We start from the raw sequence: 25,357 nt of genomic DNA on the forward strand, positions 1-25,357 counted from the left end.
AACAGTAGCTGACCCTCTCTGAACTGCGGGATTTTGCCTCTTGTCCAATGCAGGGGGAGTGCGTGCCGGATACACATGTCGAGAGGCCATTCCGGGTTGCTTCCCTGTGCTGGCACCCGACGCGGCTGGTGCTGGCTCTGGGCTGGGAGACTGGGGAAGTGACGGTGTTTAACAAGCAGGACAAGGAGCAGCACACGATGCCTCTGACACACACGGCCGACATCACCGTGCTCAATTGGAGCCCCAGTGGAAACTGCCTGCTGTCTGGGGACAGGGTGAGTCAACACACGCAAGATGCTGTTTTCAGACCTTGGCCTTTTCTGACCACGCTCAAGAGTATGAAAGATCAAAATATGTGAACTGTGTTGTTGCCAAGTTCAGTTGATCTTGTCAGATGCAATTGTAGATTTTGTTTTATATTGGAAGCAAGGCTTGAAAATTTGCCACTCTGTGGCAAAGGTCCCTAGGCCTGTTTGTCTAGCTCGGGGCTTCTTAACCAGGATTGGTTCTGCCCGCCAGGGGACATGGCAGTGTCCAGTGACATTTTCTGTTGTCACAATTTGGGGGAAGGATTCAGCCGGACCCCTGTGGGTGGGTGGTGGATGCTGCCCACCATCGCCCAGTGCACAGGACAGACCCACAGCAGAGCGACACGGTGCAGAGGCAACTGAATCACAAATATAAGGCAGAAATGTTTTAATGTGTTTACTTAATTAACGACAGGTAACACATTCACATGTTCCAAGATTCAAAAAGGGTAACAGGCATCTAGAGTGAAGGCTGAGCCATGTGCTGTCTCCTCAGTCCCCTGGCTGCTGCCCTCCAGCACACACAAGTGCATTCTTACCACCTCTCCTGCTTCTTCAGGCACACACAAGTGCATTCTTTCTCTTGCTTGAGATTTTGAAATTTCTACATTATGAGAGGAGTTGAAAGAACAGTGCAAGGGCACGCATCCACCCTCCGTGTCAATTCGCCAGCCGTTCCCACTGCCAGGTCTGCTTTCCCTCTTGCTACACGGGTATTTTTCCTGAGTATTTGTGAGTTTATCACAGATATGATGCTTCAGCCCTACATGTTTAGACGTCACTCTCCTAAGGCCTAGGGCATTCCCTACACAACCGCAGTAGAGTTCTCACACTCCAGGAAATGTACCAGTGACAGTGCTGACATCCAAGATGCAGTTTATGTTCACATTTCTCCAGCTGTCCCAGGAATGTCCTCTAGAGCAGGATCCAGTAAAGGCTCATACATTGCATTTCACGGTTATTTGTCTCTAGTCTCTTTTTTGTGTGTGTGATGGAGTCTTGCTCTATCGCCCAGGCTAGAGTGCAGTGGCACGTTCTCAGCTCGCTGCAACCTCTACCTCCTGGGTTCAAGCGATTCTCCCGCCTCGGCTTTCTGAGTAGCTGGGATTACAGGCGTGTACCACTGCGCCCAGCGAATTTTTGGTATGTTTAGTAGAGAGGGAGTTTCACCATGTGGGCCAGGCTGGTTTCAAGCTCCTAACAACAAGAGATCTGCCTGCCTCGGCCTCCCAAAGTGCTGGGATTACAGGCGTGAGCTACCACGTCTGGCTAGTTTTTTCTCATCAAGAACAATTCCCTGGTCAGTCTGTTGGTTAGTCTGCCTGCATTCCTTCCTTTTTTCCTCCCTTTCCTTTTTTTTTTTTTTTTTTTTTCGGTCTTTCATGAAATTTACATTGTGAGGATGTAGACTGGTTGTTTTATAGACTCTCACTCAAGTTGGCTGTGTTTGTCTCCTCATAATCCTTTCATTTCAAACATTTTTGGCAGAAATATCACTTAAGGGACATTGTCTCCTGATTTCCTCATTCTTTTTCACGTAAGTGATGGCGTCCTATACACACTGTCATGTCTCTTGCTTTTTTCATTTTACAGCATATCCTGGTGATTCTTACATATGGGTAAATAGTAAACTTCCTTGTTTTCTTTAAACCAGCTCTTCTTTGTATGAATGTTATTATAATTTATTGAACCAGGCCCCTGTTGATTAACATTTTGGTGGTTTTCAATCTTTTGCTAATTAGACAATGGTGCAGTGAGTAACCTTATGCTTTTGCCATTTTGCACATGTGTACATTTACAAAAACACCGAGAAGGGGGTGCAGATGGGTCCCAGGGCATGCCCTGTGGCATAGCGGATGCCCAAACCACTGTCCTTGGGGCCTGGACCAGCTCATAGTGCACACCAGCCTCTCTCCCTAGAGAGTTGCGTCTGAGTAGCAAAACTGCTTAGAAAAGTAGTATCTCAGTGTGTTTTCATCCAGAACCGTTCCCTGGTGGGTCTAAGTGTTTCTTAGAATTCTCATTTATGTTTCTCTTGCTATCAAGGATGAATATCATTTATAGGAGCCATTTCTTTTTTTTTTTTTTTTGAGATGGTCTCTTGCTCTGTCGCCCAGGCTGCAGTGCAGTGGTGCGATCTTGGCTCACTGCAAGCTCCGCCTCCCGGGTTCACGCCATTCTCCTGCCTCAGCCTCCCGAGTAGCTGGGACTACAGGCACCCACCACCACACCCGGCTAATTTTTTGTATTTTTAGTAAAGACGGGTTTTCACCGTGTTAGCCAGGATGGTCTTGATCTCCTGACCTCATGATCTGCCCGCCTCAGCCTCCCAAAGTGCTGGGATTACAGGCATGAGCCACCACGCTCGGCTTGTGTTTCTATTTCTGATCATATTATTCGCCAGTTTTTTTTTTTATCAGGTTGTTCCCTTTTTCTGGATGATTTCTCTTCTGTTTTTCTGTTCAGTTCCCACCTAATGACATTGGCTTGTCCCCAGATTTCTACTTCCTTGGTGATCTTTCCGCCTCCCTGCAGTGGAACCGTCTGCCAATCCCACATTAGTATAAAATAACTCAGGATCATTGACTTTTGTAATTCTCAGCTTGACTGTATTTAGAAACAAGTAAGCCAGGCGTGGTGATATGCACCTGTAGTACCAGCTACTTGGGAGGCTGAGCCAGGAGGATCACTTGAGCCCAGGAGTTTGAGTCTAGCCTGGGCAACATAGCAAGACCCCATCTCTTGAATAAAAGAAAGATAGAAACAGCTAGCAAAATAGATTATCCAGGCATAAAATGAAACCCAGGTATCAGTTGATCAAGTCTTGTGAGTCAGAATATTTAAGAGCAGAAATGCCTAATCCTTCTAAGAAAATCTAAAATTGTGCCGGAACTAATTTAATAATGCGTTCAAGCAGGAAGAGAAGTAATAACGAGGGAACAACTCTCGGAACTCCATGCTGCAGAGACATCTCTTCCCCAGGCCTGGTGCAAGGGGCTTCCCTGCTCTTCCACCAGAGACCCTGTTGTGGTTACCGGTGGAATCAGCCCAGACCAGCTGAAGTTACAGGTGCACTTAACCTGAGGCCACTGGGGTATCCCACAGTCTCCCAGGAGAGCACGGCCAGGTTAGGATGGCCTGCTCCTGCTCCGTGTCCCAAGTCCAGACTCAGGGAGGGGCCTCAAAGTCCAGCTCAGGCCGAGTGCCCACAGTGCACCAATCAGCAGTAACTGGGGAGGCGGGCGATCCCTAGAAAGGGATTTCCCACTAAATGTCCTCAGAAGTCCCATCAGTAGAGAAGAGAGCACATTAGACGGGCCAGGCCACTCACGCCTTCTGGGGAACTCCTGCGAAGCCAAGTCTGACGGTCAAGTAAACCCTCACCTGATGCGCACCCTGATGTGGGGCCGGCCAGCCTTTAGCAGAGCTTCCCAGGACGTGCCGCTGCAGAACCCACCACTTTAACTCGCACTTTGATGCCACGATGCACCCCCAAGATGCTCATCCAGCACACGCCACTTTCCCATTAGTCCCTTAGTCCACTTAACTCCGGCTCTTCACAAGGAGAGCTGGTTTCTCACCTTTGGGGTAGCTTTTCTTTAGGGTCTTACTGTGTAAAATTATACTGTGTGAAATAACATAGAATTCACAAGTGGTGGAGAGGTGCCCCTCAGGAGTGGTGAGAGGTACAAAAAAATGAAGGCAGAGAAGACCCAAGCCTGGACCCTGGGGCAGCTCAATGCTAGAGTCGGGTGAGGAGCAGAGGGTGCAGCCAAGGAGGTGGAGGTGCCTCGGGCTCAGTTCTACATCTTGTACTTCATGCTCACATTCCTGGATCGTTGGGCGGAAACCTGAGGATCAGGAATATTTGACTCATTGCGTCCTGTGATTTCGTTTCCCCTCAGTTAGTGGAAGTTGAGCTCTTGATAGTAGACACCTGTCCCTCTCTCAGAAAGAGGGTTTACTTCCATCCTCCTGAGCAGAGATCCCTGCTTTTGGGTGCAGGCGCTGTAAACATTTGTATCCAACAACCTCTTCCCCCAGAGCAGCAGCCTGGAAACTTGGACATTCCAGGTGGCAGCCTGGAAACTTGGATATCAGCCTGTCTGATGATGTTCAGAATGCTGGTTAAGTGGTCAGCTAGAAGCTCGTATGTGCTAATAAAGATCTCTAAAGTCACTTGTGCAAAAAATCAAAACAAAACAAAGCAAAACAAAAAACTAGCAGATAAGCCGGGCGCGGTGGCTCAAGCCTGTAATCCCAGCACTTTGGGAGGCTGAGGCGGGCGGATCACGAGGTCAGGAGATCGAGACCATCCTGGCTAACACAGTGAAACCCCGTCTCTACTAAAAACACAAAAAATTAGCGGGGCGTGTTGGCGGGCGCCTGTATTCCCAGCTACTTGGGAGGCTGAGGCAGGAGAATGGCGTGAACCCAGGAGGTGGAGGTTGCAGTGAGCCGAGATCGCGCCACTGCACTCCAGCCTGGGGGACAGAGAAAGACTCCGTCTCAAAAAAAAAAAAAAAAAAAAAAACTAGCAGATGACACGTGAAGGGCACAGGAATGAATGCCGCTGAGGATGTGGTGTGCATAAAATGCTTTGCAGACACGGGAGCCACTGCGGTCCTCGGCTCCAGGGAGGAGGCTGGGAGGGGGATGGGGGGGTCATTCGTTTTCATTTCTATCATTAGGTGGGGGTTTTTCTCAATATGCAAGCATTATTTTTAAAATATTTTTTAAAAATTACTAAACACAAATACACCAATAGTGGTTTTGTTTGTTTGTTTGTTTTTGCTTGTTTGTTTTAGACAGAGCCTCACTCTGTCACCCAGGCTGGAGTGCAGTGGCGGGATCTTGGGTCATTGCAAGCTCTGCCTCCTAGGTTCAAGAAATTCTTGTGCCTCAGCCTCCCAGGTGGCTGGGATTACAGGCATGCACCATCACACCCGGCTAATATTTGTATTTTTAGTAGAAACAGGATTTCACCATGTTGGCCAGGCTGGTCTCAAACTCCTGACCTCAAGTGATCTGCTCACCTTGGTCTCCCAAAGTGCTGGGATTACAGGCATGAGCCATTGTGCCTGGGCTGCCTAGTATTTTTATTCTTGTCTTCATCAAGCTGTTAGAGTCAAGAATCATATGATAATATACACTATTCCTATGACGTGTACTTACATGCCACATGCTGTTTTAGATCTTGCAAAACCTTTCTTAGAGGTTTCTTGTGTAAGTTTCCTTTTTTGTTTTTTCTGAGATGAAGTCTTGCTCTGTCGCCCAGGCTGGAGTGCAATGGCACTGCAACCTCCACCTCCCAGATTCAAGTGATCAGCCTCCTGAGTAGCTGGGACTACAGGCACGCACCAACATGCCTGGCTAATTTTGTATTTTTAGTAGGGACGAGGTTTCACCATGCTGGCCAGGCTGGTCTTGAAATCCTGACCTCGTGATCTCCTTGCCTCGGCCTCCCAAAGTGCTGGGATGAGAGGCGTGAGCCACTGAGCCTGGTTTGTAAGTTTCTTTTATTTTATTTATTTATTTTTTTTATTTATTTTTTTGAGACGGAGTCTCACTCTGTCGCCCGGGCTGGAGTGCAGTGGCGCCATCTTGGCTCACTGCAAGCTCCGCCTCCCGAGTTCATGCCATTCTCCTGCCTCAGCCTCCTGAGTAGCTGGGACTACAGGTGCCCGCCACCACCCCCGGCTAATTTTTTGTATTTTTAGTGGAGCCAGGCTTTCACCATGTTAGCCAGGATAGTCTCAATCTCCTGACCTTGTCATCCACCCGCCTCGGCCTCCCAAAGTGCTGGGATTACAGGCGTGAGCCACCGTGCCTGGCCTGCAAGTTTCTTTTAAATCTGACGTTATTTGAAAATACTCTTCCTATGTACAATAAAAACCATGTTATCCAGCATTTGGGGAGATTGGAGTCGGTGCTGCCTGAAAAGGTGGTGGGAAGAAGAGCGTACTGTGGGCTAAAGTGCCCCCCAGTTTTGGGCCAGGAAGCGTCCCCTGGGGAGTGCTTGGCGTCAGAGCAGAAGAGCCATGCACACGGACTCACATTGAGATGCTGCCCTTGGGCGCCGCCTAACCGCATCCCCTAGTCCCGGGAGGCCCCACCAGCTGTCCCTGTGGAGCCGTCTCCCCATTCCCGGAACTTCACTCACACTTGTCTGTGCCATGCATTTGCAACTGTGATGAGTTTAAATTGAGCATGCGGTGTACCCAGCACGAGGACTTCGCTCCTTACCCCATTCTCCAGTAAACAACCACGGCTCCTTGGAGAAATGGCTGATTCCAGGACTGGAATAGAGAAATGAGTCTAGGCCAGGCGCTGTGGCTCACACCTGTAATCCTAGCACTTTGGAAGGCAGAGGTGGGAAAATTGCTTGAGCCCTGGAGTTTGATACCAGCCTGGGCAATATAGTGAGACTCCATCTGTACAGAAAATACAAAAATCAGCCAGCTGTTGTGGTGAGCATCTGTATTCCCAGCTACTCGGGAGGCTGAGGTGGGAGGATCACTGGAGTCCTGGAAGCAGAGGCTGCAGTGAGCTATGATTGCACCACTCCATTCCAGCTTGGGCGACAGAGTGAGACCCTGTCTCAAAAAAAAAAAAAAAATTTTTTTTGAGAAATGAACCTAGGTAATATTAGGGCACCAGAAAGGAAGTGCTCACCAAACCCAGGTAATGGGGGCACATCAAAGGGACAGAGAGGCCAACTAGAGAGCTTAAAGCTGGCACAATGTGAGCAACAGAATACACGAAGCAGCCTTGGATGATAACCCAGTGTGGGAAGTAAATACCCATGTGTCCACCCTGATGCAAACACAGGATTGAATGAGTGAGTTAATGGTGGTGAAGAGACAAATCTTCCATGCTGAAGAAGCCCGGGTGGTTTACATGGATGCTCCACCCCGAGGGTAGGGCGTATCTCCCACTCCTCAAGTACGGGCTGCAGAGAGTGACTTCTTTCTGAATAGGACAGGATGGAGGGGGATCCAGGGGAAGAGCTACTTCACAGTAGAGAGACCCCACAAGCACAGCCTCCACCAGGTGGTCGAGGTCAATGCCGGCAGTGACCAGTCATGGGGACGCAGCATGCAGAGAAGGCACCTCAGCTTTATGCTCCTCCTCCCCAAGGCCTCCACCGCAGGCAACTAGGAGAAAAACTATCAACAATCCCAGTGGAGGAGCATCCCCTGATATACCCGGCCAGCAGGTCTCAAACTGTCCAGGGCCTTAAGACAAAGAGCCTGAGACACTGTCATAGCCCAGAGGAGCCCGAGGAGACATGGCGGCCAGATGTCACATGGTGTCCCAGCCTGGCCAACATGGTGAAACCCCATCTCTACTAAAAATACAAAAATTAGCCGGGTGTGGTGTCATGCACCTGTCGTCCCAGCTACTCAGGAGGCTGAGGCAGGAGAATTGCTTGAACCCAGGAGGCGGAGGTTGCAGTGAGCCGAGACCACACCACTGAACTCCAGCCTGAGTGACAAAGTGAGACTCCACCTCAAAAAAAAAAAAAAAAAGTTTATTTTAAAAAGTTGAATATATAGCAGTTGCTATCTCTAGGCATGGAGATGTGGAGACGCTCTGCAGAAGAGTTTCCAGTTCTTTCTTTAAAGACTTTTGAATTGTTTGAAATTTTCATGGTGTATACACAGTAGTTTTGTAACTTTTTTAAAAAAGGAATATGCATGTGTCCTGTTGCACAGTTTAACTTTTGCCTTCCACCGGTCACTCTGCCAGGACACCTGTCCTTCCACCAGTCACTGTGCCAGGACACCTGTCCTTCCACCCATCACTCTGCCAGGACACCTGTCCTACCACGTGGTGTTGGGTCTTTCCAGCTTGGTGTCTTGCTCTTGTGGAGGTTGGACCAGAGGGGCCGAGTGCGAGGGACGCCCCTGCTGAAACTCGAGTATGGGAAACGCCTCACGCACTGCATCTTCCGGCTCCCTGCTCCTGGCGAGTAAGTGTGGGGCTTGCCCTGTGACCCGTGCGTGTGTTTACATCAGGGGAAGTGGGAAGCGGGCTGCTCCTGGCCCAGGAGGGGCCCCAGCCCTGAGTTGCTGTAGAAGTGGCAGAAGAATCTTGACTTCATGTCGTGTTTGCTTTCAGGGACTTGCTTCAGTTGGCAAAGGCTGCTGTGAGTGGCGATGAGAAAGCCCTGGACGTGTTTAACTGGAAGAAGAGCAGCTCTGGAAGTTTGCTGAAGACAGGATCTCAGGAGGGACTGTGGTTCTTTGTCAGTCTGATGGATGGTGAGGAACTTTGGTTGTGATTCTCAGGGGTCCTAGCATTTTAGGGGTGTCTGGTAGGGAGTTTAAACTCACAGATGGTGTTTCTGCATAGAACAGTAATGGTGATAGCAGCAGGCTGCACGGAAGGATGATGTGTACCAGGCAGAGTGCCGCAGCCGCTCTCTGCAGCCGTCCATCCAGTGTTGAAACGTTGCCCTCGCTTTGTTCTGATAGACAAGTTGAGCTTTGCTTGTGTTTGAAGGGTTTTCATGAGGAGGCTTTTAATCAGCATTTACAGGCTGACTGCATGGCACCAGAGACAGTTTTGGAAAATTCTTTGGTGGCACCCCTGGTATTCAGTCTGTGTAATTATCAAGCACCTCTTGTATGCCAGGTACTTGGCTAGGGTGTGGGAACGAGGTATGAGCAGGGCAGGGGGTTTCACTCCAGCCTGCGACCCCCGGCCAACCTTCACGGGGAGGTCAGCGCTGGGCACCGTGTGGCTGGTGTTCAGCCCGTTCTTCCTCACTGTACGAGGAGGACAGGCTGCCCAGCCAAGGCCAGAATAAATGCAATATGAAGTTAAAAGAAAAAGCGCATCTCTTACAGCCGTGTGACACTGGCCCAGGTGTGTGGGTTGCTGGTGTGGCTGAGGAGATGAGAGCCACACAGAGGTGGCCGGGTCTCGGGAGAAAGGAGGCTTTTGCTATCGGTTTCACCAAGCAGCCAGATCTGGACAGGAAGATGAGAGCAGAGGGGGCTGTGTGGTTTTTTGTAATTTTTAAATAAGGGAAATCTTTCATTTTAGAAGGTGAAGACATAGAGCTAATGGAGGGGGGACATTGAGAAGATTCCAGTGGGGACATCCGAGTGGGCACAGCACCGTGAGATGGCAAGGAGGGGGTGTGCCAGGATAGGGGCCCCCCAGGAAGGCTAATGAGAAGGGGGTGGAGAGATGAGGCCCACAAGGAAGAAGCGCTGGTCACCTAGAGGAGGGGGTGCGTGCCAGGGAGGAGCCCGGCTCTGGTGGCTTATGGGCTGCGAATTCCTGCCGGTTGTCCGGGAGCTGTAGGCTTTGTGGGTCAGTTCATCGCTGTGCCTCACGTCCTTATGTGGAAAATGGGGATAATACTGGTGTCTACCCACTTATCATCTATAAAGATGCTTAGAACTGAGCCTGCCACGTACTATGCTCTTATTAAATACTAGTTGGTGTCACCATTCACCTCTAGGTAATCTTGAACTCTTCAGCTGGATAAGAACTTGTGCTCAGTGTGGTGGTCTGTGCCTGTGCCCTCAGTCACTTGGGAGGCCTAGTTGGGAGGATCACTTGAACCCAGGAGGTTGAGGCTGCAGTGGGCTATGATCATGTCACTCTGCTCCAGCCTGGCTGACACAGTGAGAACCTGTATCTTGAAAAAAGAATTAATAATAAAAATAAGAACTCGTTATCCATCGGGAAAAAGATGAGAGGGGAGGGGCAGGTGAGAAGGCTCCCACAGGAGTCTCCTGCAGAGCAGCAAAAATGAGCCTGGGTCCCCGAGTTCACACAGGGCCTTCAGACAGAGTGGCTGGCCAGCACTGGAGCAGGCTCAGGTAGGGCAGGGGGACGGGGATTCCAGGCTGGGTACCGTTGAGTCCCGTAGCTTAGACCAGGAGCAGCTGGTGGAGGTTGAGAGAGGGAGGTCCAGAGAGAGCCTGGCAAGAGGCAGATGGCACAGCAGCGACACCTGGGGCAGAAAGGACAGGGAGTTGTGGCCACAGAGAGGGCTTGTCATTTAGGGCCTCAGCGTGTGGAGGGTATGAGGTGGACACAGAGCTCCAAGGCTGCCAGATCTGCAGGGTCAGCAGTGTGGACGTGAAACCCTCCAAGACAGGGGCAGAGAAGGAATCAATAGAGACAGCTTGAGGCTGAGCTGAACCCATGAAGTGGAGGTTGCAGCCTGTAAGGTCAGGTCACATGCTTCATTTTTAAGTTCTTTTTTTTTTTTTTTTGAGACAGAGTCTTGCTCTGTCACCCAGGACAGAGTGCAGTGGCGTGATCTTGGCTCACTGCAACCTCCACCTCCAGGGTTCAAGTGATTCCCGTGCCTAGGTCTCCTGAGTAGATGGGATTACAGGCGCACACCACCACGTCTGCCTGGCTAGTTTTTGTATTTTTAGTATAGACAGGATTTCACTATGTTGGCCAGGCTGGTCTTGAAATCCTGGCCTCAGGTGATCTACCAGCCTCGGCCTCCCAAAGTGCTGGGATTATAGGCATGAGCCGCTGTGCCAGGCCCATTTTTAAGTTCTTATAATGAAGATGCTTTGCTTTGAAAATGTCCTTAAGTTGATAGAAATGGCTGCTGGTGAGGGTCATGGAAGCAGATAAACCAGGGCCTCCTCATGTAGTGACCCCACGTTTGCCCCCAGGGACAGTGCACTATGTGGATGAGAAGGGTAAGACCACTCAGGTGGTGTCCGCAGACAGCGCGATTCAGATGCTGTTCTACATGGAGAAGAGGGAGGCACTGGTGGTGGTCACGGAGAACCTCCGGCTGTCCCTGTACACGGTGCCTCCTGAGGGCGAAGCAGAAGAAGTGATGAAGGTGAGTGGGAGTGAGCTTGGGGGCTCACGCTGGGGAGCTGGGGCCAGGTTCTCTCTGGCCTCGTTAACGGCCCTTTCTCTTCTGGATAGCAAGACTGAAAAAAAGCCTATCATCTGTGTTGGGGAGGCTAACGTAGCTAGCGGTGTCATTATTTATCATTCCACATTCAATTCATAGGTGAAGGAAACAGAAGAGATGGAGATTTTCCTGCATCTTTGGGTGGATGTGGGGCCTGATGGGAGACAGCCCGGGCTCACCCCCAAGCTGCACCCCTCATGACCTGGGGCGCAAGTAAGAGAGTCACACTCACTGCACAGCCTCTCATTCCACCTGCAGAACTCAGTGGGCAGGTGACCGTATCCCCGTCTTCCAGCTGGTTTGTTCCACAGGAATCCCTGCTCCTTGGAGGCCACTGAACTTTCCCTAAAGATGCTCTTACAGATGACAGAGCTGATTTTTCCTCAGTCAGTGTTTATTCGGTCCTTTACATGCCCTGTAAGGGCAGCTGAGGACACGGGCACTAGTCACAGGGACCTCGTCACAGGGGCCAGCTTGGGCCACCGTAACAACCTACCAAAGACTGCGTGACGTGACAGCAGACATTTGTCACAGTTCTGGAGGCTAATGTCCCACATCAAGCAGCCTGCAGGGGCCTCTTCCTGGTGTCCTCACAGGGCAGGGAGGGAGAGGGAGCGCCAGCTCTGGTGTCTCCTTCCATGGCCACAGCCCTGTCAGACCAGGGCTCACCCACCCTATGATCTCATTAACCTTAAGTACCTCCTGAAGGCAAGTACAGTTGCACTGGGGGTTAGGGCTCCCACATATGAGTTTGGGGTATGCAGTTCAGTCCACAGACCTTGCTTTAAATACCCTGCTCAGCTCCTCGCTGGCTGGTAGGCCGTGGCCAGGTTTGTTCTCTACAAAACAGGGATGATAGGCCTGCCCAGAGGGTGTGGTTGGATGAATAGGGAGCACCAGCTCAGCTTAGTGATCACTCCAGAGCGTGTCCGCCAACGGCCACCCAGCCACACTGTGCGCTCAGTAGCCATTATTATTATTATTATTTTTTTTTTTTTTTTTTTTTTTTTTGAGGTGGAGTCTCGCTCTGTCGCCCAGGCTGGAGTGCAGTGGCCCAATCTCAGCTGACTGCAATCTCCACCTCAGTAGCCATTATTATTATTTTTATTTTTTTTATTTTTATTTTTTGAGATGGAGTCTCGCTCTGTCGCCCAGGCTGGAGTGCAGTGGCCCAATCTCAGCTGACTGCAATCTCCACCTCCCGGGTTCACGCCATTCTCCTGCCTCAGCCTCCCGAGTAGCTGAGACTACAGGCGTCCACCACCACGCCCGGCTAATTTTTTGTATTTTTAGTAGAGATGGGGTTTCACCGTGTTAGCCAGGATGGTCTCGATCTCCTGGCCTCGTGATCCATCCGCCTCGGCCTCCCAAAGTGCTGGGATTACAGGCGTGAGCCACTGCGCCCGGCCCAGTAGCCATTATTTAATGTGCAAGAGTAGTGGTTTGCTTCGGCCCATACATCTCAAAACCCAAAGCTACCTCACAGAGTTTTCATCATTTGTCCCCACGTTTCCCCCACTTGGTGAGTCTCCATGAAGTCACTGAGGACCAGAGACTCCAGGCTTCTGAAGCCGGAACAGGCCATCTCGGCAAGCACGGTGCCTCTGCTCGGTTGTTTCCTTACACAGGTCAAGCTGAGCGGGAAAACCGGCCACCGGGCAGACATCGCTTTGATTGAAGGCAGCCTTCTCGTGATGGCCATCGGGGAGGCTGCCCTCAGGTGAGAGTCTGCCTTTCCAGTGCCCCTTGATGAGAGTTCCCTGAGGAACAGGCTCTTCTAAGTCGGCTTTGTGTTGGAATGTAGCATATGTAAAATGCACATGTGATGCTGACTGCTCACATACTGGACATACCCATTCACCAGCTCCCAGACTGAGGGGCTGAGCATTAAGAGACCCCAGGAGTCCCTGCCCGCCCCACTGCACTCCCTCGGGGCTCCCCTTGCCCCCAGGTGGCCCTGCCCTGGTGTCTGCCTGTGGAATCTCTTTGCCTGGTTTTTCGGAGTGTGGCATAACTAGGATCAGTCGTTCTGGTCTCTGCTGCCTGCTGCGTTAGCTCAGTGTGCTGTCCGGGGCCATCTCGTGCTCTGTGTGGTGTTGCAGTTCCTGTGTTCTCGTGGTGACCTCCTGCCATATACAAACCATCGTCTATCGGCAACTGCTTTCATGATAAACAGGACATAAAATGTCCTAAATGTAGCAACAGTGTTCGTTTTCATATCAGGAGTCTGATGAACTATGTCTTTTTCCTGACTTTTAATGTTTGCTCCACAGGTTCAAAAACCCCTCAGAGGGAAACGCCACTAACACAGGCCCTCCATGGGGCTCGCTTTGTTCTGTTGTAGATTCTGGGATATAGAACGAGGAGAGAATTATATACTGAGTCCAGATGAGAAGTTTGGCTTTGAGAAAGGAGAGAATATGAACTGTGTTTGTTACTGTAAAGTCAAAGGTGAGGCTTCCTGGCCTGGCACAAGAGAAACAGAACCAACCACAAGCATTGTGCTCCGGCTGCAAAATAATTGTAGTGAAATATGGAGGCTACTCACACAATGGTAACTTGGTAACTCACAGCCATTCAAATAGTCGGGCAAGGGCAAGCAAGCAACAGCAGAGCTTTGTGATCGCACGTGAAGGCAAAGGGGTTTGGTCAGAAGCATGACAACCTACATGCCAGCACTTTGGGAGGCTGAGGAGGGAGGATCACTTGAGCCCAGGAGTTCAAGACCAACCTGAGCTACATAGTGAGACCCCGTCTCCACAAAAAATACAAAAATTAGCCAGGTGTGGTGGTGTACAGCGGTGGTCCCATCTACTCAGGAGGCTGAGGTGGGAGGATTGCTTGAGCCTGGGAGGTTGAGGCTGCAGTGAGCTAAGATGGTGCCAGTGCACTCCAGTCTGGGTGACAGAGCGTGACCCCGTCCAAAAAGAAGCAAACCGATTCCTGCTCATTGATCTCTGTTCCCTCCTGAAATGCCACGGGAAAGACAGTGCAGGAAGTGTGTGTGCGTGTGTGTGCATGCACGTGTGTGTATGTGCGCATGTGCACATCCAGAGCACAGGAGACTAGGAGGTGAGCCAGAGCCGTGTCTCTAGTGCCTGCTCAGTGCTGAGCAGGGGGCAGCCCTGAACCAGGCCGACTGGCCTCTAGGAAAGCTGGGAGAGCAGCATCCCCCACCACCCCCTCACTAGCACTGTGAGGTCAGGGCAAGAAGGACCTGGGCGGAAAGATGCAGCCAGGGACGGGGTGGAGAGGCACCAGACTGGGCGAGGGCTGATGCTTTGAAGAAGGGGGTCAGAGAACAGAGTTTGTTGCTGTTTTGTTCCCTTTCTTTAACTCTGTTCACATGCAGTTTGTTTCTACCTGTAGGTGTTCTGGCCGCTGGTACCGACAGAGGGCGAGTAGCCATGTGGAGAAAAGTACCAGGCTTCCTGGGCAGCCCCGGGGCAGAGGGCAAGGACAGGTGGGCCCTTCAGACCCCTACTGAGCTCCAAGGAAACATCACGCAAATCCAGGTACAGCCTCCAAGGGTGTTCGGTGCACTCATTTGCTGCTGCATGAAAGTGGAGGCCGTGGCCGGGCGCGGTGGCTCACGCCTGTAATCCCAGCACTTTGGGAGGCCAAGGCGGGCGGATCACGAGGTCAGGAGATCGAGACCATCCTGGCTAACACAGTGAAACCCTGTCTCTACTAAAAAATACAAAAAATTAGCTGGGCATGGTGGCAAGCGCCTGTAGTCTCAGCTACTCGGGAGGCTGAGGCAGGAGAATGGCGTGAACCCTGGAGCTGGAGCTTGCAGTGAGCTGAGATCACGCCACTGCACTCCAGCCTGGGCGACAAGAGTGAGACTCCGTCTCAAAAAAAAAAAAAAAGAAAGTGGAAGCCGTAAATGACTCTGAACCTATTTTTATCAGTTATTCAACTTAAGACTATGTGAAAGTAACAATAATAAGACATTTTACAAGACCTTTTGGATTTCCGAATTGCAGATAAGAGATTGTGGACCTGTGTTAGTTATAATATATATCTACCCACCAACCCATCCCTCCATCTCCATCTCTCTCTCCATATATATATGAAAAAGAGCTTTACTGAGATACAACTCATGATATATACAAAGTGGTTTTTGGTATATTCACAATTTTACAAACATCACTGCAGTGAATTCTAAAACAGTTTTATCGCTACAGAAAATCTGTACCTTTTAGTGGTCACTCTTATTTTCCCCTCTCCAGCCCTTGGCAGCCACTAATCTTACCTCCTGTCTCTAAGGATTTGCCCATTCTGGATGTTTCATGGAAATGGAATCACACAACACCTGGTCTTTTGTGCCCGGCTGCTCCCACTGAGCTGAGGTTTCAAGGCCCCTCCAGATTGCAGCCTGTGTCAACGCTTTGCTCCTTTTCGTGGCTGAATCACATTCTCTGCTGTGAACAGGCCACATTTTCATTCTCCATTCATCAGTTGATGGACATTTGAATAATGCTGTTATGAACACTTGTGTACAAGTTTTTGCGTGAGGATGTTTTAATTTCTCTGCAGCATTTGGTTCTTTCTTATGCTTTCTCTCTGTTCCCGTTCTCTGCCTGATGAGACACTGTCATTGTAGCTTCCTTCATTTCACCAGGCTGGTTTCCTTCAGCTCCTTCACCAGGTTTCCAGTGGCTACTTTGAAGTCTTTGCTAAGTCCAGCATCTGAGCCCTTTCAGAGCAGTTTCTGATGTCTGGGTTTTTTCCTATATGGAATTTATACTTTCCTTTTTGCATAGCTCTTTATTTATTTTAGATAGATTTAGGAGTTTAATATAAAATTATGAAACCAACATTTCACATCAGCCGAGGAAAGCTGGATAATCTAATCCATTATGTAAACTTCCTGTTTATGAAAAACATAAACACCCCTATGTCACGCTGAGAAAAACTCTAGAAAACGCTCTTCCCATCAAAACAGACAAGTGCTGCCTGTCCAATCGCAACTCCTGCGCGTCAGTGTCTTAAAGTCTGTCTACACAGCACACACTTTACCTTTATAAGGCATTTCTTGAGATCATTTTTTAAGTCCGGAACAATGGTACTTGGAAATGGTTTCTGAGTTCTCGTGTGTATAAGTATTCTCCTGACTGCATCTTTCTCCTGCTCTGTTCACACATCTGGTTCTTTCTCTTGCAACCTGGAAATGAAGTGGGGTTCCAGGAAGAACCTGCTGGCAGTGAACAACGTCATCTCCGTGGCCATCCTCAGTGAGCGGGCCATGTCGTCACACTTCAACCAGCAAGTGGCCGCCGTGCAGGTCTCCCCAAGCCTGCTGAATGTGTGCTTCCTGTCCACGGGGATCGCACACAGCCTGCGCACCGACATGCACATCAGTGGGGTGTTTGCCACCAAGGTGACTGCCGAGGGGACCCGTGGGTTGGACACAGACAAAAGAACTGCCCCATTGCCAGGTAGTTCAGGGCAACAAGGGCCCCAGATGGCAGGTTAGGCCACTCTCAGTTCCATCCTAGATTCTCTTATTTCCTGGATATCCGTGTACATCATATTCATAAAGAATATCATAATAAAAATATAGGCCAGGCACGGTGGCTGACGCCTGTAATCCCAGCACTTTGGGAAGCTGAGATGAGCAGATCACTTGAGGTCAGGAGTTCAAGACCAGCCTGGCCAAGATACTAAAACTCCAAAATACAAAAATTAGCCAGGCGTCGGGGTGCATGCCTGTAATCCCAGCTACTCAGGAGGCTGAGGCAGGAGAATCGCTTGAACCCAGGAGGTGGAGGTTGCTGTGAGCTGAGATCGTGCCACTGCACTCCAGCCTGGGTGACAGAGTGAGATCCTATCTCAAAAAAACAGAAAATAATAATAAAAATATATACACCTGCCATGTACCCTTATCAATTAAAAAATTAAGTTAAAAAATAAATTTAAAAAGTAAATAAAGGAAAGAGAGGGATACTTTCTTTGCCATTCCTCAAACCTAAAAAAAAAAAAAAAGTAGTAAAACCCATGAATATCTTATATAACACAGAAAACAGCCTCAACCCATCCACAGAGGACCCAGTGATCTCATAGTCGTGGGGTGACGGAGCAGCAGCGTTCTGAAGTGCTTAGAGGAGGCTTTGGAAGTGTGCAGTGGGGTGTACAGTTGCACCTCACTTTTCCCGCCCTTTGCCTTGAATGTCCACGTTTCTTTTCAGGATGCTGTCGCAGTCTGGAACGGAAGGCAGGTGGCGATCTTTGAGCTTTCTGGAGCCGCGATACGGAGTGCAGGTGGGTTCTTTTCACCCCGACAGAGGCACTCCCACTACCTGGCTTTATTTCCTCCCTGCCTAATGAGAGGGCCACTGTGGTGCAGTTGAGGGCTGGCACAGGGGCTGGGGAGACCCTCATGCCAGTGCTTGCATTTCCAGACCCAGGGCTGCAGCTGTGGCCCCGTGCTGCCAGTGCCTCCTGGGGCCTGCTGTGTGGGCGCAAACAGCCACAGTGCTTCTGTGGGGTTCCTTCCGGGGCGGGGGTGGCTGCCTCCCATCTTCTGAAATGTTCCCAGACCATGCACAGCGGTGAGACCTGTGGTGTCTTGACCCAAGGCCAGCCTCTGTCTGAAACTTCAAGGTGGCTCTTCAGACATGCTCCGTTAATCTCAAACACCCTTCTAGGTCCCCAAGATCTCTCCAGCTCTCTGCGGTTAGTTTCGCCATCGTTGCCCAGGCTGGAGTGCAGTGGTGCGATCTCACCTCACTGCAACCTCCGCCTCCCGGGCTCAAGCAGTTGTCCTGCCTCAGTCTCCCCAGTACCTGGGATTACAGGCGTGCGCCACCACACCCAGCTAATTTTTATATTTTAGTAGAGACGGGGTTTCACCTTGTTGGCCAGGCTGGTCTCGAACTCCTGACCTCAGGTGATTTGCCCGCCTCGGCCTCCCAAAGTGCTGTGATTATAGGCGTGAGCCACCACACCCAGCCTTGGCCATTGTTTTCTTCCTGCTCTCTTCAGCACGTCTATGGGAGTTTCCAGAGATAGCTGTAGCAAAGGACCACAAACTTGGCGGCTTCAGACAAAGATGTGAGGAATGGATTCTCCCATCGTTCTAGAGGCCAGAGGTCCCAAATCTGTTTCACTGGACAGAAGTGATCGCGTCAGCAGGGCCACGCTGCCTCTGCAGCCCCAGGGGAGAACCTGTTTCAGCTTCTGGTGGCTGCCAGCAGTCTTTGGCTTGTGATCACAAACCTCCAGTCTCTGTCTCTGTAGTCACATTGCCCCTGGTCTGAAATCTGCCTCCCTCCCTCTTACAGGGACACTCGTGACTGTATTTAGGGCCTACCTGGATAACTCAGTATAATCTCCTCATCCCAAGACCTTGCCATCTTCTGCCACATAAAGTAATATTCACGCATGCCAGGGAGCAGGACCTGGCATCTTTAGGGAACATTTCCCAGCCCATTGCAGTGGCCCCGCCACCAGGATGTGCTGCTTAGCTCCCCCCATTCCACAGTTACCACCTTCACCAACCCTGCCCCGTCAGCCGCCTGCGCGCACAGGAGGCCTCGTGTCATGCTATTCCCAGGGCGGTTGCCCCCTCGTGCGTTTGAACGCCCCCGCCTCTTCAGGCACGTCTGTCACTAGCTTCCGCCCCTCTCTCAGATCTTTCCCACACTTTTTTTTCTCTGCTAACACTTTGTTGCCTAAAGTTCTCTCGTAACATTTTCCACACTCTGTCCAGGATTGTGCCAACACTTCACATCTGCTCTCCTCTCTCCTCTCCTCTCTGTAGACTCCCTAGGAGCAAGGGTGAACTTCTGATTTCCCCCAGCAGGACCAGCACAGCAGGTGCTGGGATATTTTTTGTTTTGTGTATATTATCATCTCCCTAACTAGATTCTTTTTGAGACAGAGTCTTGCTCTGTCGCCCAGGCTGGAGTGCCGTGGTGTGGTGGTGGCTCACTGCAGCCGCCGCCTCCTGGGCTCAAGTGATTCTCCTGCCTCAGCCTCCCACGTAGGTGGGATTACAGGCATGCACCACAACACCTGGCCAATTTTTGTATTTTTAGTAGAGACAACATTCCACAATGTTGGCCAGGCTGGTCTCAAACTCCTGACCTCATGTGATCCACCTGCTTCAGCCTCCCTAAGTGCTGGGATTACAGGTGTGAGCCACCGCGACCACCTCTAGATTCTTATCTGTTATGTTGCTGCAAAACTAATTGTGGTTGATGGCAAAAACTGCTTCTGCACCAACCCTAATAGTTAGGTCCATGGACCAGGGCTTGTGGCCACCAAAGTTCCACCTAAAATGAGCAAACATTTGCTTAAATGGGTGTGTTGTTATAGATGCTGTGCTGCTGGGAGCACCAGCTGCCAGATGGGAGGGGTGCAGGGCAGGGAGCCCAGAGCCCAGCATGGAGTCTCCACGTCAGCCCAGGACCTGCACATGCTGCCACTGCTAGCCGTGGCCACGGACAGTTCCCTGTGCCTCAGAGCCTCATTTTCTTCATCTGCGAGGTGCAGATAGCGCACCCCCACAAAGCTGTGGTGAGGCTGAGATTAATTAGGGATCGTGTGTGGGAATGCTCCTGAAACTCCTGGCAAATCTCGCAGATGAATGGCTACCATCCTGACGTTTGTCTTTCATTTTAGGGACCTTCTCGTGTGAGACACCCGTGTTAGCAATGCATGAAGAAAACGTTTACACGGTGGAGTCAAACCGAGTTCAAGTTCGAACCTGGCAGGTAAGTTGCTGCTCCACGGCAAGAAAACCAGAGCAGAGTTTGAAATCGTGCCTCTCAATTTAGCCAAAGCCTGTTTATTGATTTACCTAAGGGTATTAGTCCTTTCTCATGCTGTGTAGAGAACTACCTGAGACTGGGCAATTTATAAAGAAAAGAGGCTTTGTTGACTCACATTACTGCAGGCTTTACAGGAAGCATGGCTGGGGAGGCCTCAGGAAACTTACAATCGTGGTGGGAGGCGAAGGGCAAGCAGGCACATCCTACATAGCCAGAGCAGGAGGAAGAGAGCGCGAAGGGGGAGGGGCCACACACTAAACAGCCAGATTTGGTCAGATCTCTATCACAGAACACACTAGGAAACTGTGAGAAACCCCTCCATGATCCAATCACCTCCCCCCAGGCCCCACCTCCAACACTGGAGATTACAATTCATCATGAGATTTGGGTGGGGACACAGAGCCAAACCATATCACCTCGCTAGATGGGATTTCCCGCGTCAGGTGCTTGATGGTAAAAATGAATCCTGGGACAGCTGTTCAATCTATGGCTGTCACTTCAGAAATCGGGAGACAGGGCAAGGACCTTTTGCAGTGAAAAGGATGATTTTGCAGGACTTTGAATACACGGGGCTATGAAAAGAAAATCAATCCTTGCTGGGCTTAATATGCACCCTGACCGCTGGCTGGGTGGCTCCAGTTCAGGACATAATGTCCTTAGCCAGGCTGTCTCCTGCATTTGTCTTGTGGGAGGGCCAGGGCTGGAGTACAGTGGCGTGATCTCGGCTCGCTGCAACCTCCGTCTCCCAGGTACAAGTGATTCTCCTGACAGCCTCCCGAGTAGCTAGGACTACAGGTGTGCACCACCACGCCCAGCTAATTTTGTATTTTTGGTAGAAACGGGGTTTCACCATGTTGGCCAGGCTGATCTTGAACTCCTGACCTCGTGATCCGCCTGCCTCATCCTCCCAAAGTGCTGGGATTACAGGCGTGAACCACCACGCCTGGCCAAGAGGTTCCCTTCTGAGTAAAGTCAGACATCCACTGCCCTGTCTGCATCCCACACACACTGGCCGGAACCTGGGGGCAGACACAGTGTGTTGATTTCCTGTGGCTGCCCGAACAAATTACCACAAACTGAGGGGCTTCCGACACAGACATTTATTCTCTCACAGTTCTGGAAGCCAGAAGTCTGTGATCCAGGTGCTGTCCAGGCTGGTGCCTGCTGGAGGCTCTGAGGGTGAACCTGCCCTTGCCTCTTCCAGCATGAGGTGACACTGGTGGGCGTTGCTGTTCCTTGGCTTGTGCACTTGACCTCGAACCACAAGGTCTGAACTGCAGGGGCCACTTAGACTTGACCTTGAACCACAAGGTCTGAACTGCAGGGGCCACTTAGACGCACATTTCTTCTGGCTCTGCCACCCCGAGACACCAAGATCAACAACTCCTCCTCCTCTGCCTGTTCAGTGTGACGATGATGAGGATGAAGAGCTCGATAATGACCCACTTCCACCTCACAAATAGTAAACATATTTTCCCTTCCTTACGATCTTCTTAGCAACATTTTCCTTTCTCTGGGTGACTTTATTGTGAGAAAAACAGTATATAATACATACAGCGTATACATATGTGTCAATCAACTGCCTACGTTATTGGGAAGTCTCGTTGTCAGCAATAGGCTGTTAGTAGTTAACGTTTTGGGGAAGTCAAAAGTTATATAAAGACCGAGCGCAGTAACTCACATCTGTAATCTGAGCACTTTGGGGAGGCCGAAGTGGGAGGACCACTTGAACCCAGCGGTTTGAGACCAGCCTGGGCCACATATTGAGACGCATCTCTTAAAGAACAAAAAAAAAATTGGCTGGGTGTCGTGGCGCACGCCTATAGTGCCAGCTACTCAGGAGACTGAGGTGGGAGGGTGGCTTGAGCCTGGGCAGTCAAGGCTTCGGTGAGCTATGATTGCGCCACTGTCCTCCAGTCTGGGCAACGGAGCAAGACCTTGTCTCAAAAAAAAAAAAAAAAAAAAGCGTCATGAGGATTTTCACCAGCAAGGTGGTTGGCCCCTCACACCTCTGCATTGTTGAAGGATCGTCTGTGAATACCTTGCTCCAGCCTCTGCCCTGTCCTCACATGGCCACCTTCCCTGTGTCTGTGTCTTCTCTTCTGTGTCTTATGTTTTGTCTTATGTATTTGCCACTGGATTTAGCTCTCATCCTGAACCAGAATGATCTCATCTCAAGTTCCTTAACTGCAAATACCCATTTTCCAAATAAGTTCACATTCCCGCGTTCCAAATGACACATCTTTTTTTTTTTTTTTTCAGACAAAGTCTCGCTCTATCACCCAGGCTGGAGTGCAGTGGCGCAATCTCGGCTCACTGCAAGCTCTACCTCCAGGGTTCAAGCGATTCTTCTGCCTCAGCCTCCCAAGTAGCTGGGATTACCGGCACCCGCCGCCGTGCCCAGCTAATTTTTGTATTTCTTTTTAGTAGAGACAGGGTTTCAACCATATTGGCCAGGCTGGTCTTGAACTCCTGACCTCGTGATCTGCCCACCGTTGCCTCCCAAAGTGCTGGGATTACAGGCATGAGCCACCGCGCCCGGCCATATCGTTTTTTTTTTAAGGGACAGGATCTCACTGTGTCGCCCAGGCTGGACTTGAACTCCTGGCTCAAGTGATTGTCCTGCCTCCGCCCCTGAAGCATCTGGGACTACAGGTCTGAGTGGACATATCTTTGAGAAGGGCACCGTTCAGCCCCCTGTGTGCAGCAAGGTTCTGTGACCAGGTTGAGAGCTTTCGTCACGAGCCTGATTTTAGCTATCGTTGTGATTTTTATCCATCTCCAAGTTCCTTCTTGGGACCCAGCGTCTGATTGCCTGGGGCGGCCACATTCCTGTCCTTGTACCTTACGTGGTGCTCGTGTGCTCCCATCATGGATTGTCGATTCTCGTTGGCATCCAGACGGGAGACAAGTCAGCGATAAGTGCCAAGGAGAAGACGGAAGTGGGTGGGCCCCTCTGTGGAGGACTTCTGTCTGAATCAGGTGGAGAGAAGACATGGGGAGGAGCCACGTGGCTGTGGTGCCAGCTGGGAGAGAAGTACGGGCAGAGGGAGCTGACGACATCACGTTTTCCTGCAGCCTGTTGGGTCCGAGGGGAGGCAGTAAAGCTGGAAGGGAGTAGTTGAGAGCCTTCTGGGCATCCCATCCCCAGACCAAGCACACCTTTGTCGCTGCCATCCCTGCCCACCCCTCCGTCTTTTTACCTATGCCTCTCTGACTCCTCCCGTTGCATGTGGGCATCTGTTGTGGACATAAAGGGAGGTAGAGCAAGGCTTTTTTTTTTTTAAGATGGAGTTCTGCTTTTTTTGCCCAGGCTGGAGTGCAGTGGCACAATCTCAGCTCACTGCAACCTCCGCCTCTGGGGCTTGAGCCATTCTCCTGCCTCAACCTCCCTAGCAGCTGGGATTACAGGCGCCTGCCACCATGCCCGGCTGATTTCTTGTATTTTTGGTAGAGATGGGATTTCACCATGTTGGCCAGCCTAGTCTTGAACTCCTGACCTCAGGTGATCCACCTGCCTCAGCCTCCCAAAGTGCTGGGATTACAGGCCTGAGCCACCACACCCGTCTGGGCTGTGTTCTTATGGACAGATTAGGGGCAGCTGCTTAGACGACCCTTGAACAATGCAGGGGTGGGAGCGCCGACCACCTGAGCAGTTGAAAATCCACATATAACTGTTGACTCTCCCAGAATTTCAGTACTTGCAGCCTACCATTGACTGGAAGCCTCACCAATAACATGAACAGTCGATTAACACATATTTCATATGTTCTATGTATTACATGGTGTATTCTTACAGTAAAGTAAGCTAGAGGAAAGAAAATGCTACTAAGAAATCATGAGGAAGAGAAATACATTCACAGTACTGTACTGTGTTTGTCGATACCCTAAGTCTACAGGATGAATCATCTTTCTGAAATGGTGGCATCCACAGGTGGCGTCCACATCTGCAGACCTGAATCTACTGTCCATATCAAGCAATTCCACATTTTCTTGTAATGTCACGGCTTTCCCTTGCTTCTTGGGAGCACTTCCAGCATCACTAGTGGCATGTCACATGGGTCCCCCTGGGGTTATTCAGCGTTTACAGTATTGCATGAAACGCATGAAAAATCCTGTAGAACCATGAGAGGTCACTTTTTACTGTGGTGTGTGCATTTTACTGGAAAGAGGAGCTGCCCACTCGGAGGTGATTAGCACTGCACAACATTTTAAGGGGATCCTCGCAACACTTGAGTGAAATTGAGCACAGTGGCAACAGGAGGCGGCTGTGAAATGCCAGCAGTAGCACATTGTGGGCCACAGTTCCCTGTCTGCGGTTATGATTGCAGACCGCATCTTTCTGTTGGTTTACACTTCGCTCAGCTGCACATAGTGCCATCTCTGGAAGCATGTGCAGATTTGTGTATACTTTATGGACGTGGCTGATAAAAGACTAGTATCTACCTATGTTTTATGCATTCGTGACATACCTGTAAATTTTTTTTGTTCTTTCTAGGCTACATGGTTTGTCTGAGTTTTCTCAAATTGCTACAAATCTCCAAAAAAAAAGTTAAACTTTTGTTTTTTTTTTTTTGAGGCGGAGTCTCGCTCTGTTGCCCAGGCTGGAGTGCAGTGGCATGATCTCGGCTGACTGCAAGCTCCACTTCCCGGGTTCACGCCATTCTCCTGCCTCAGCCTCCCGAGTAGCTGGGACTACAGGCGCCCGCCACCATGCCCGGCTAATTTTTTTGTATTTTTAGTAGAGACAGGGTTTCACCATGATAGCCAGGACGGTCTGGATCTCTTGACCTTGTGATCTGCCCACCTTGGCGTCTCAACGTACTAGGATTACAGGCGTGAGCCACTGTGCCCGGCTATACTTTTTTTTTTTTAAAGACGGAGTCTCACTCTGTTGCCCAGGCTGGAGTGCAGTGGCACGATCTCGGCTCACTGCAACCTCCACCTCCCAGGTTCAAGCAGTTCTCCTTTCTCAGCCTCCCGAGTAGCTGAGATTACAGGCATGCGCCACCACACCTGGCTAGTTTTTGTATTTTTAGTAGAGACGGGGTTTCACCATATTGGTCAGACTGGTCTCAAACTCCTGACGTCAGGTGATCCACCCGCCTCAGCCTCCCAAAGTGCTGGGATTACAGGCGTGAACCACTGTGCCTGGCCTTTAAATATCTTTATTGAAAAAAATAGTTCATGTAAGTGGACCCTTGAAAATCAGACCTGTGTTGTTCAAGACCTGTGTTTGCCAAGAACAGACCTCCAGAGGTGGGGCTGTGCGGGCACCAGTGGCCTGCAGGGAAAGGGCCAGGGGCATGATGGGAAAGGGTGAATGGCCTGCTGGGAGAGGGCCAGTGGCATGA

At 50.5% G+C, this 25,357-nt stretch overlaps 1 protein-coding gene across 2 annotated transcripts in view; it reads left to right on the top strand.

Annotated features, from left to right (window-relative positions):
- IFT140 (intraflagellar transport 140) overlaps positions 1-25,357 on the top strand; it is a 99,193-nt gene that overhangs the window by 7,189 nt on the left and 66,647 nt on the right. For both annotated transcript variants that reach the window (XM_032144543.2, XM_032144544.2), the window contains 10 exons: positions 54-275; positions 8,162-8,283; positions 8,433-8,575; positions 10,970-11,145; positions 12,852-12,943; positions 13,568-13,674; positions 14,593-14,738; positions 16,406-16,609; positions 17,418-17,490; positions 19,855-19,946. In XM_032144543.2, coding sequence (XP_032000434.1) covers positions 54-275; positions 8,162-8,283; positions 8,433-8,575; positions 10,970-11,145; positions 12,852-12,943; positions 13,568-13,674; positions 14,593-14,738; positions 16,406-16,609; positions 17,418-17,490; positions 19,855-19,946 — 1,377 coding nt within the window. The remainder of the gene's footprint in view (positions 1-53; positions 276-8,161; positions 8,284-8,432; positions 8,576-10,969; positions 11,146-12,851; positions 12,944-13,567; positions 13,675-14,592; positions 14,739-16,405; positions 16,610-17,417; positions 17,491-19,854; positions 19,947-25,357) is intronic.

The sequence above is a fragment of the Hylobates moloch genome, unplaced genomic scaffold (assembly GCF_009828535.3).
Source record: "Hylobates moloch isolate HMO894 unplaced genomic scaffold, HMol_V3 SCAFFOLD_23, whole genome shotgun sequence".
Taxonomy (NCBI): domain Eukaryota; kingdom Metazoa; phylum Chordata; class Mammalia; order Primates; family Hylobatidae; genus Hylobates; species Hylobates moloch.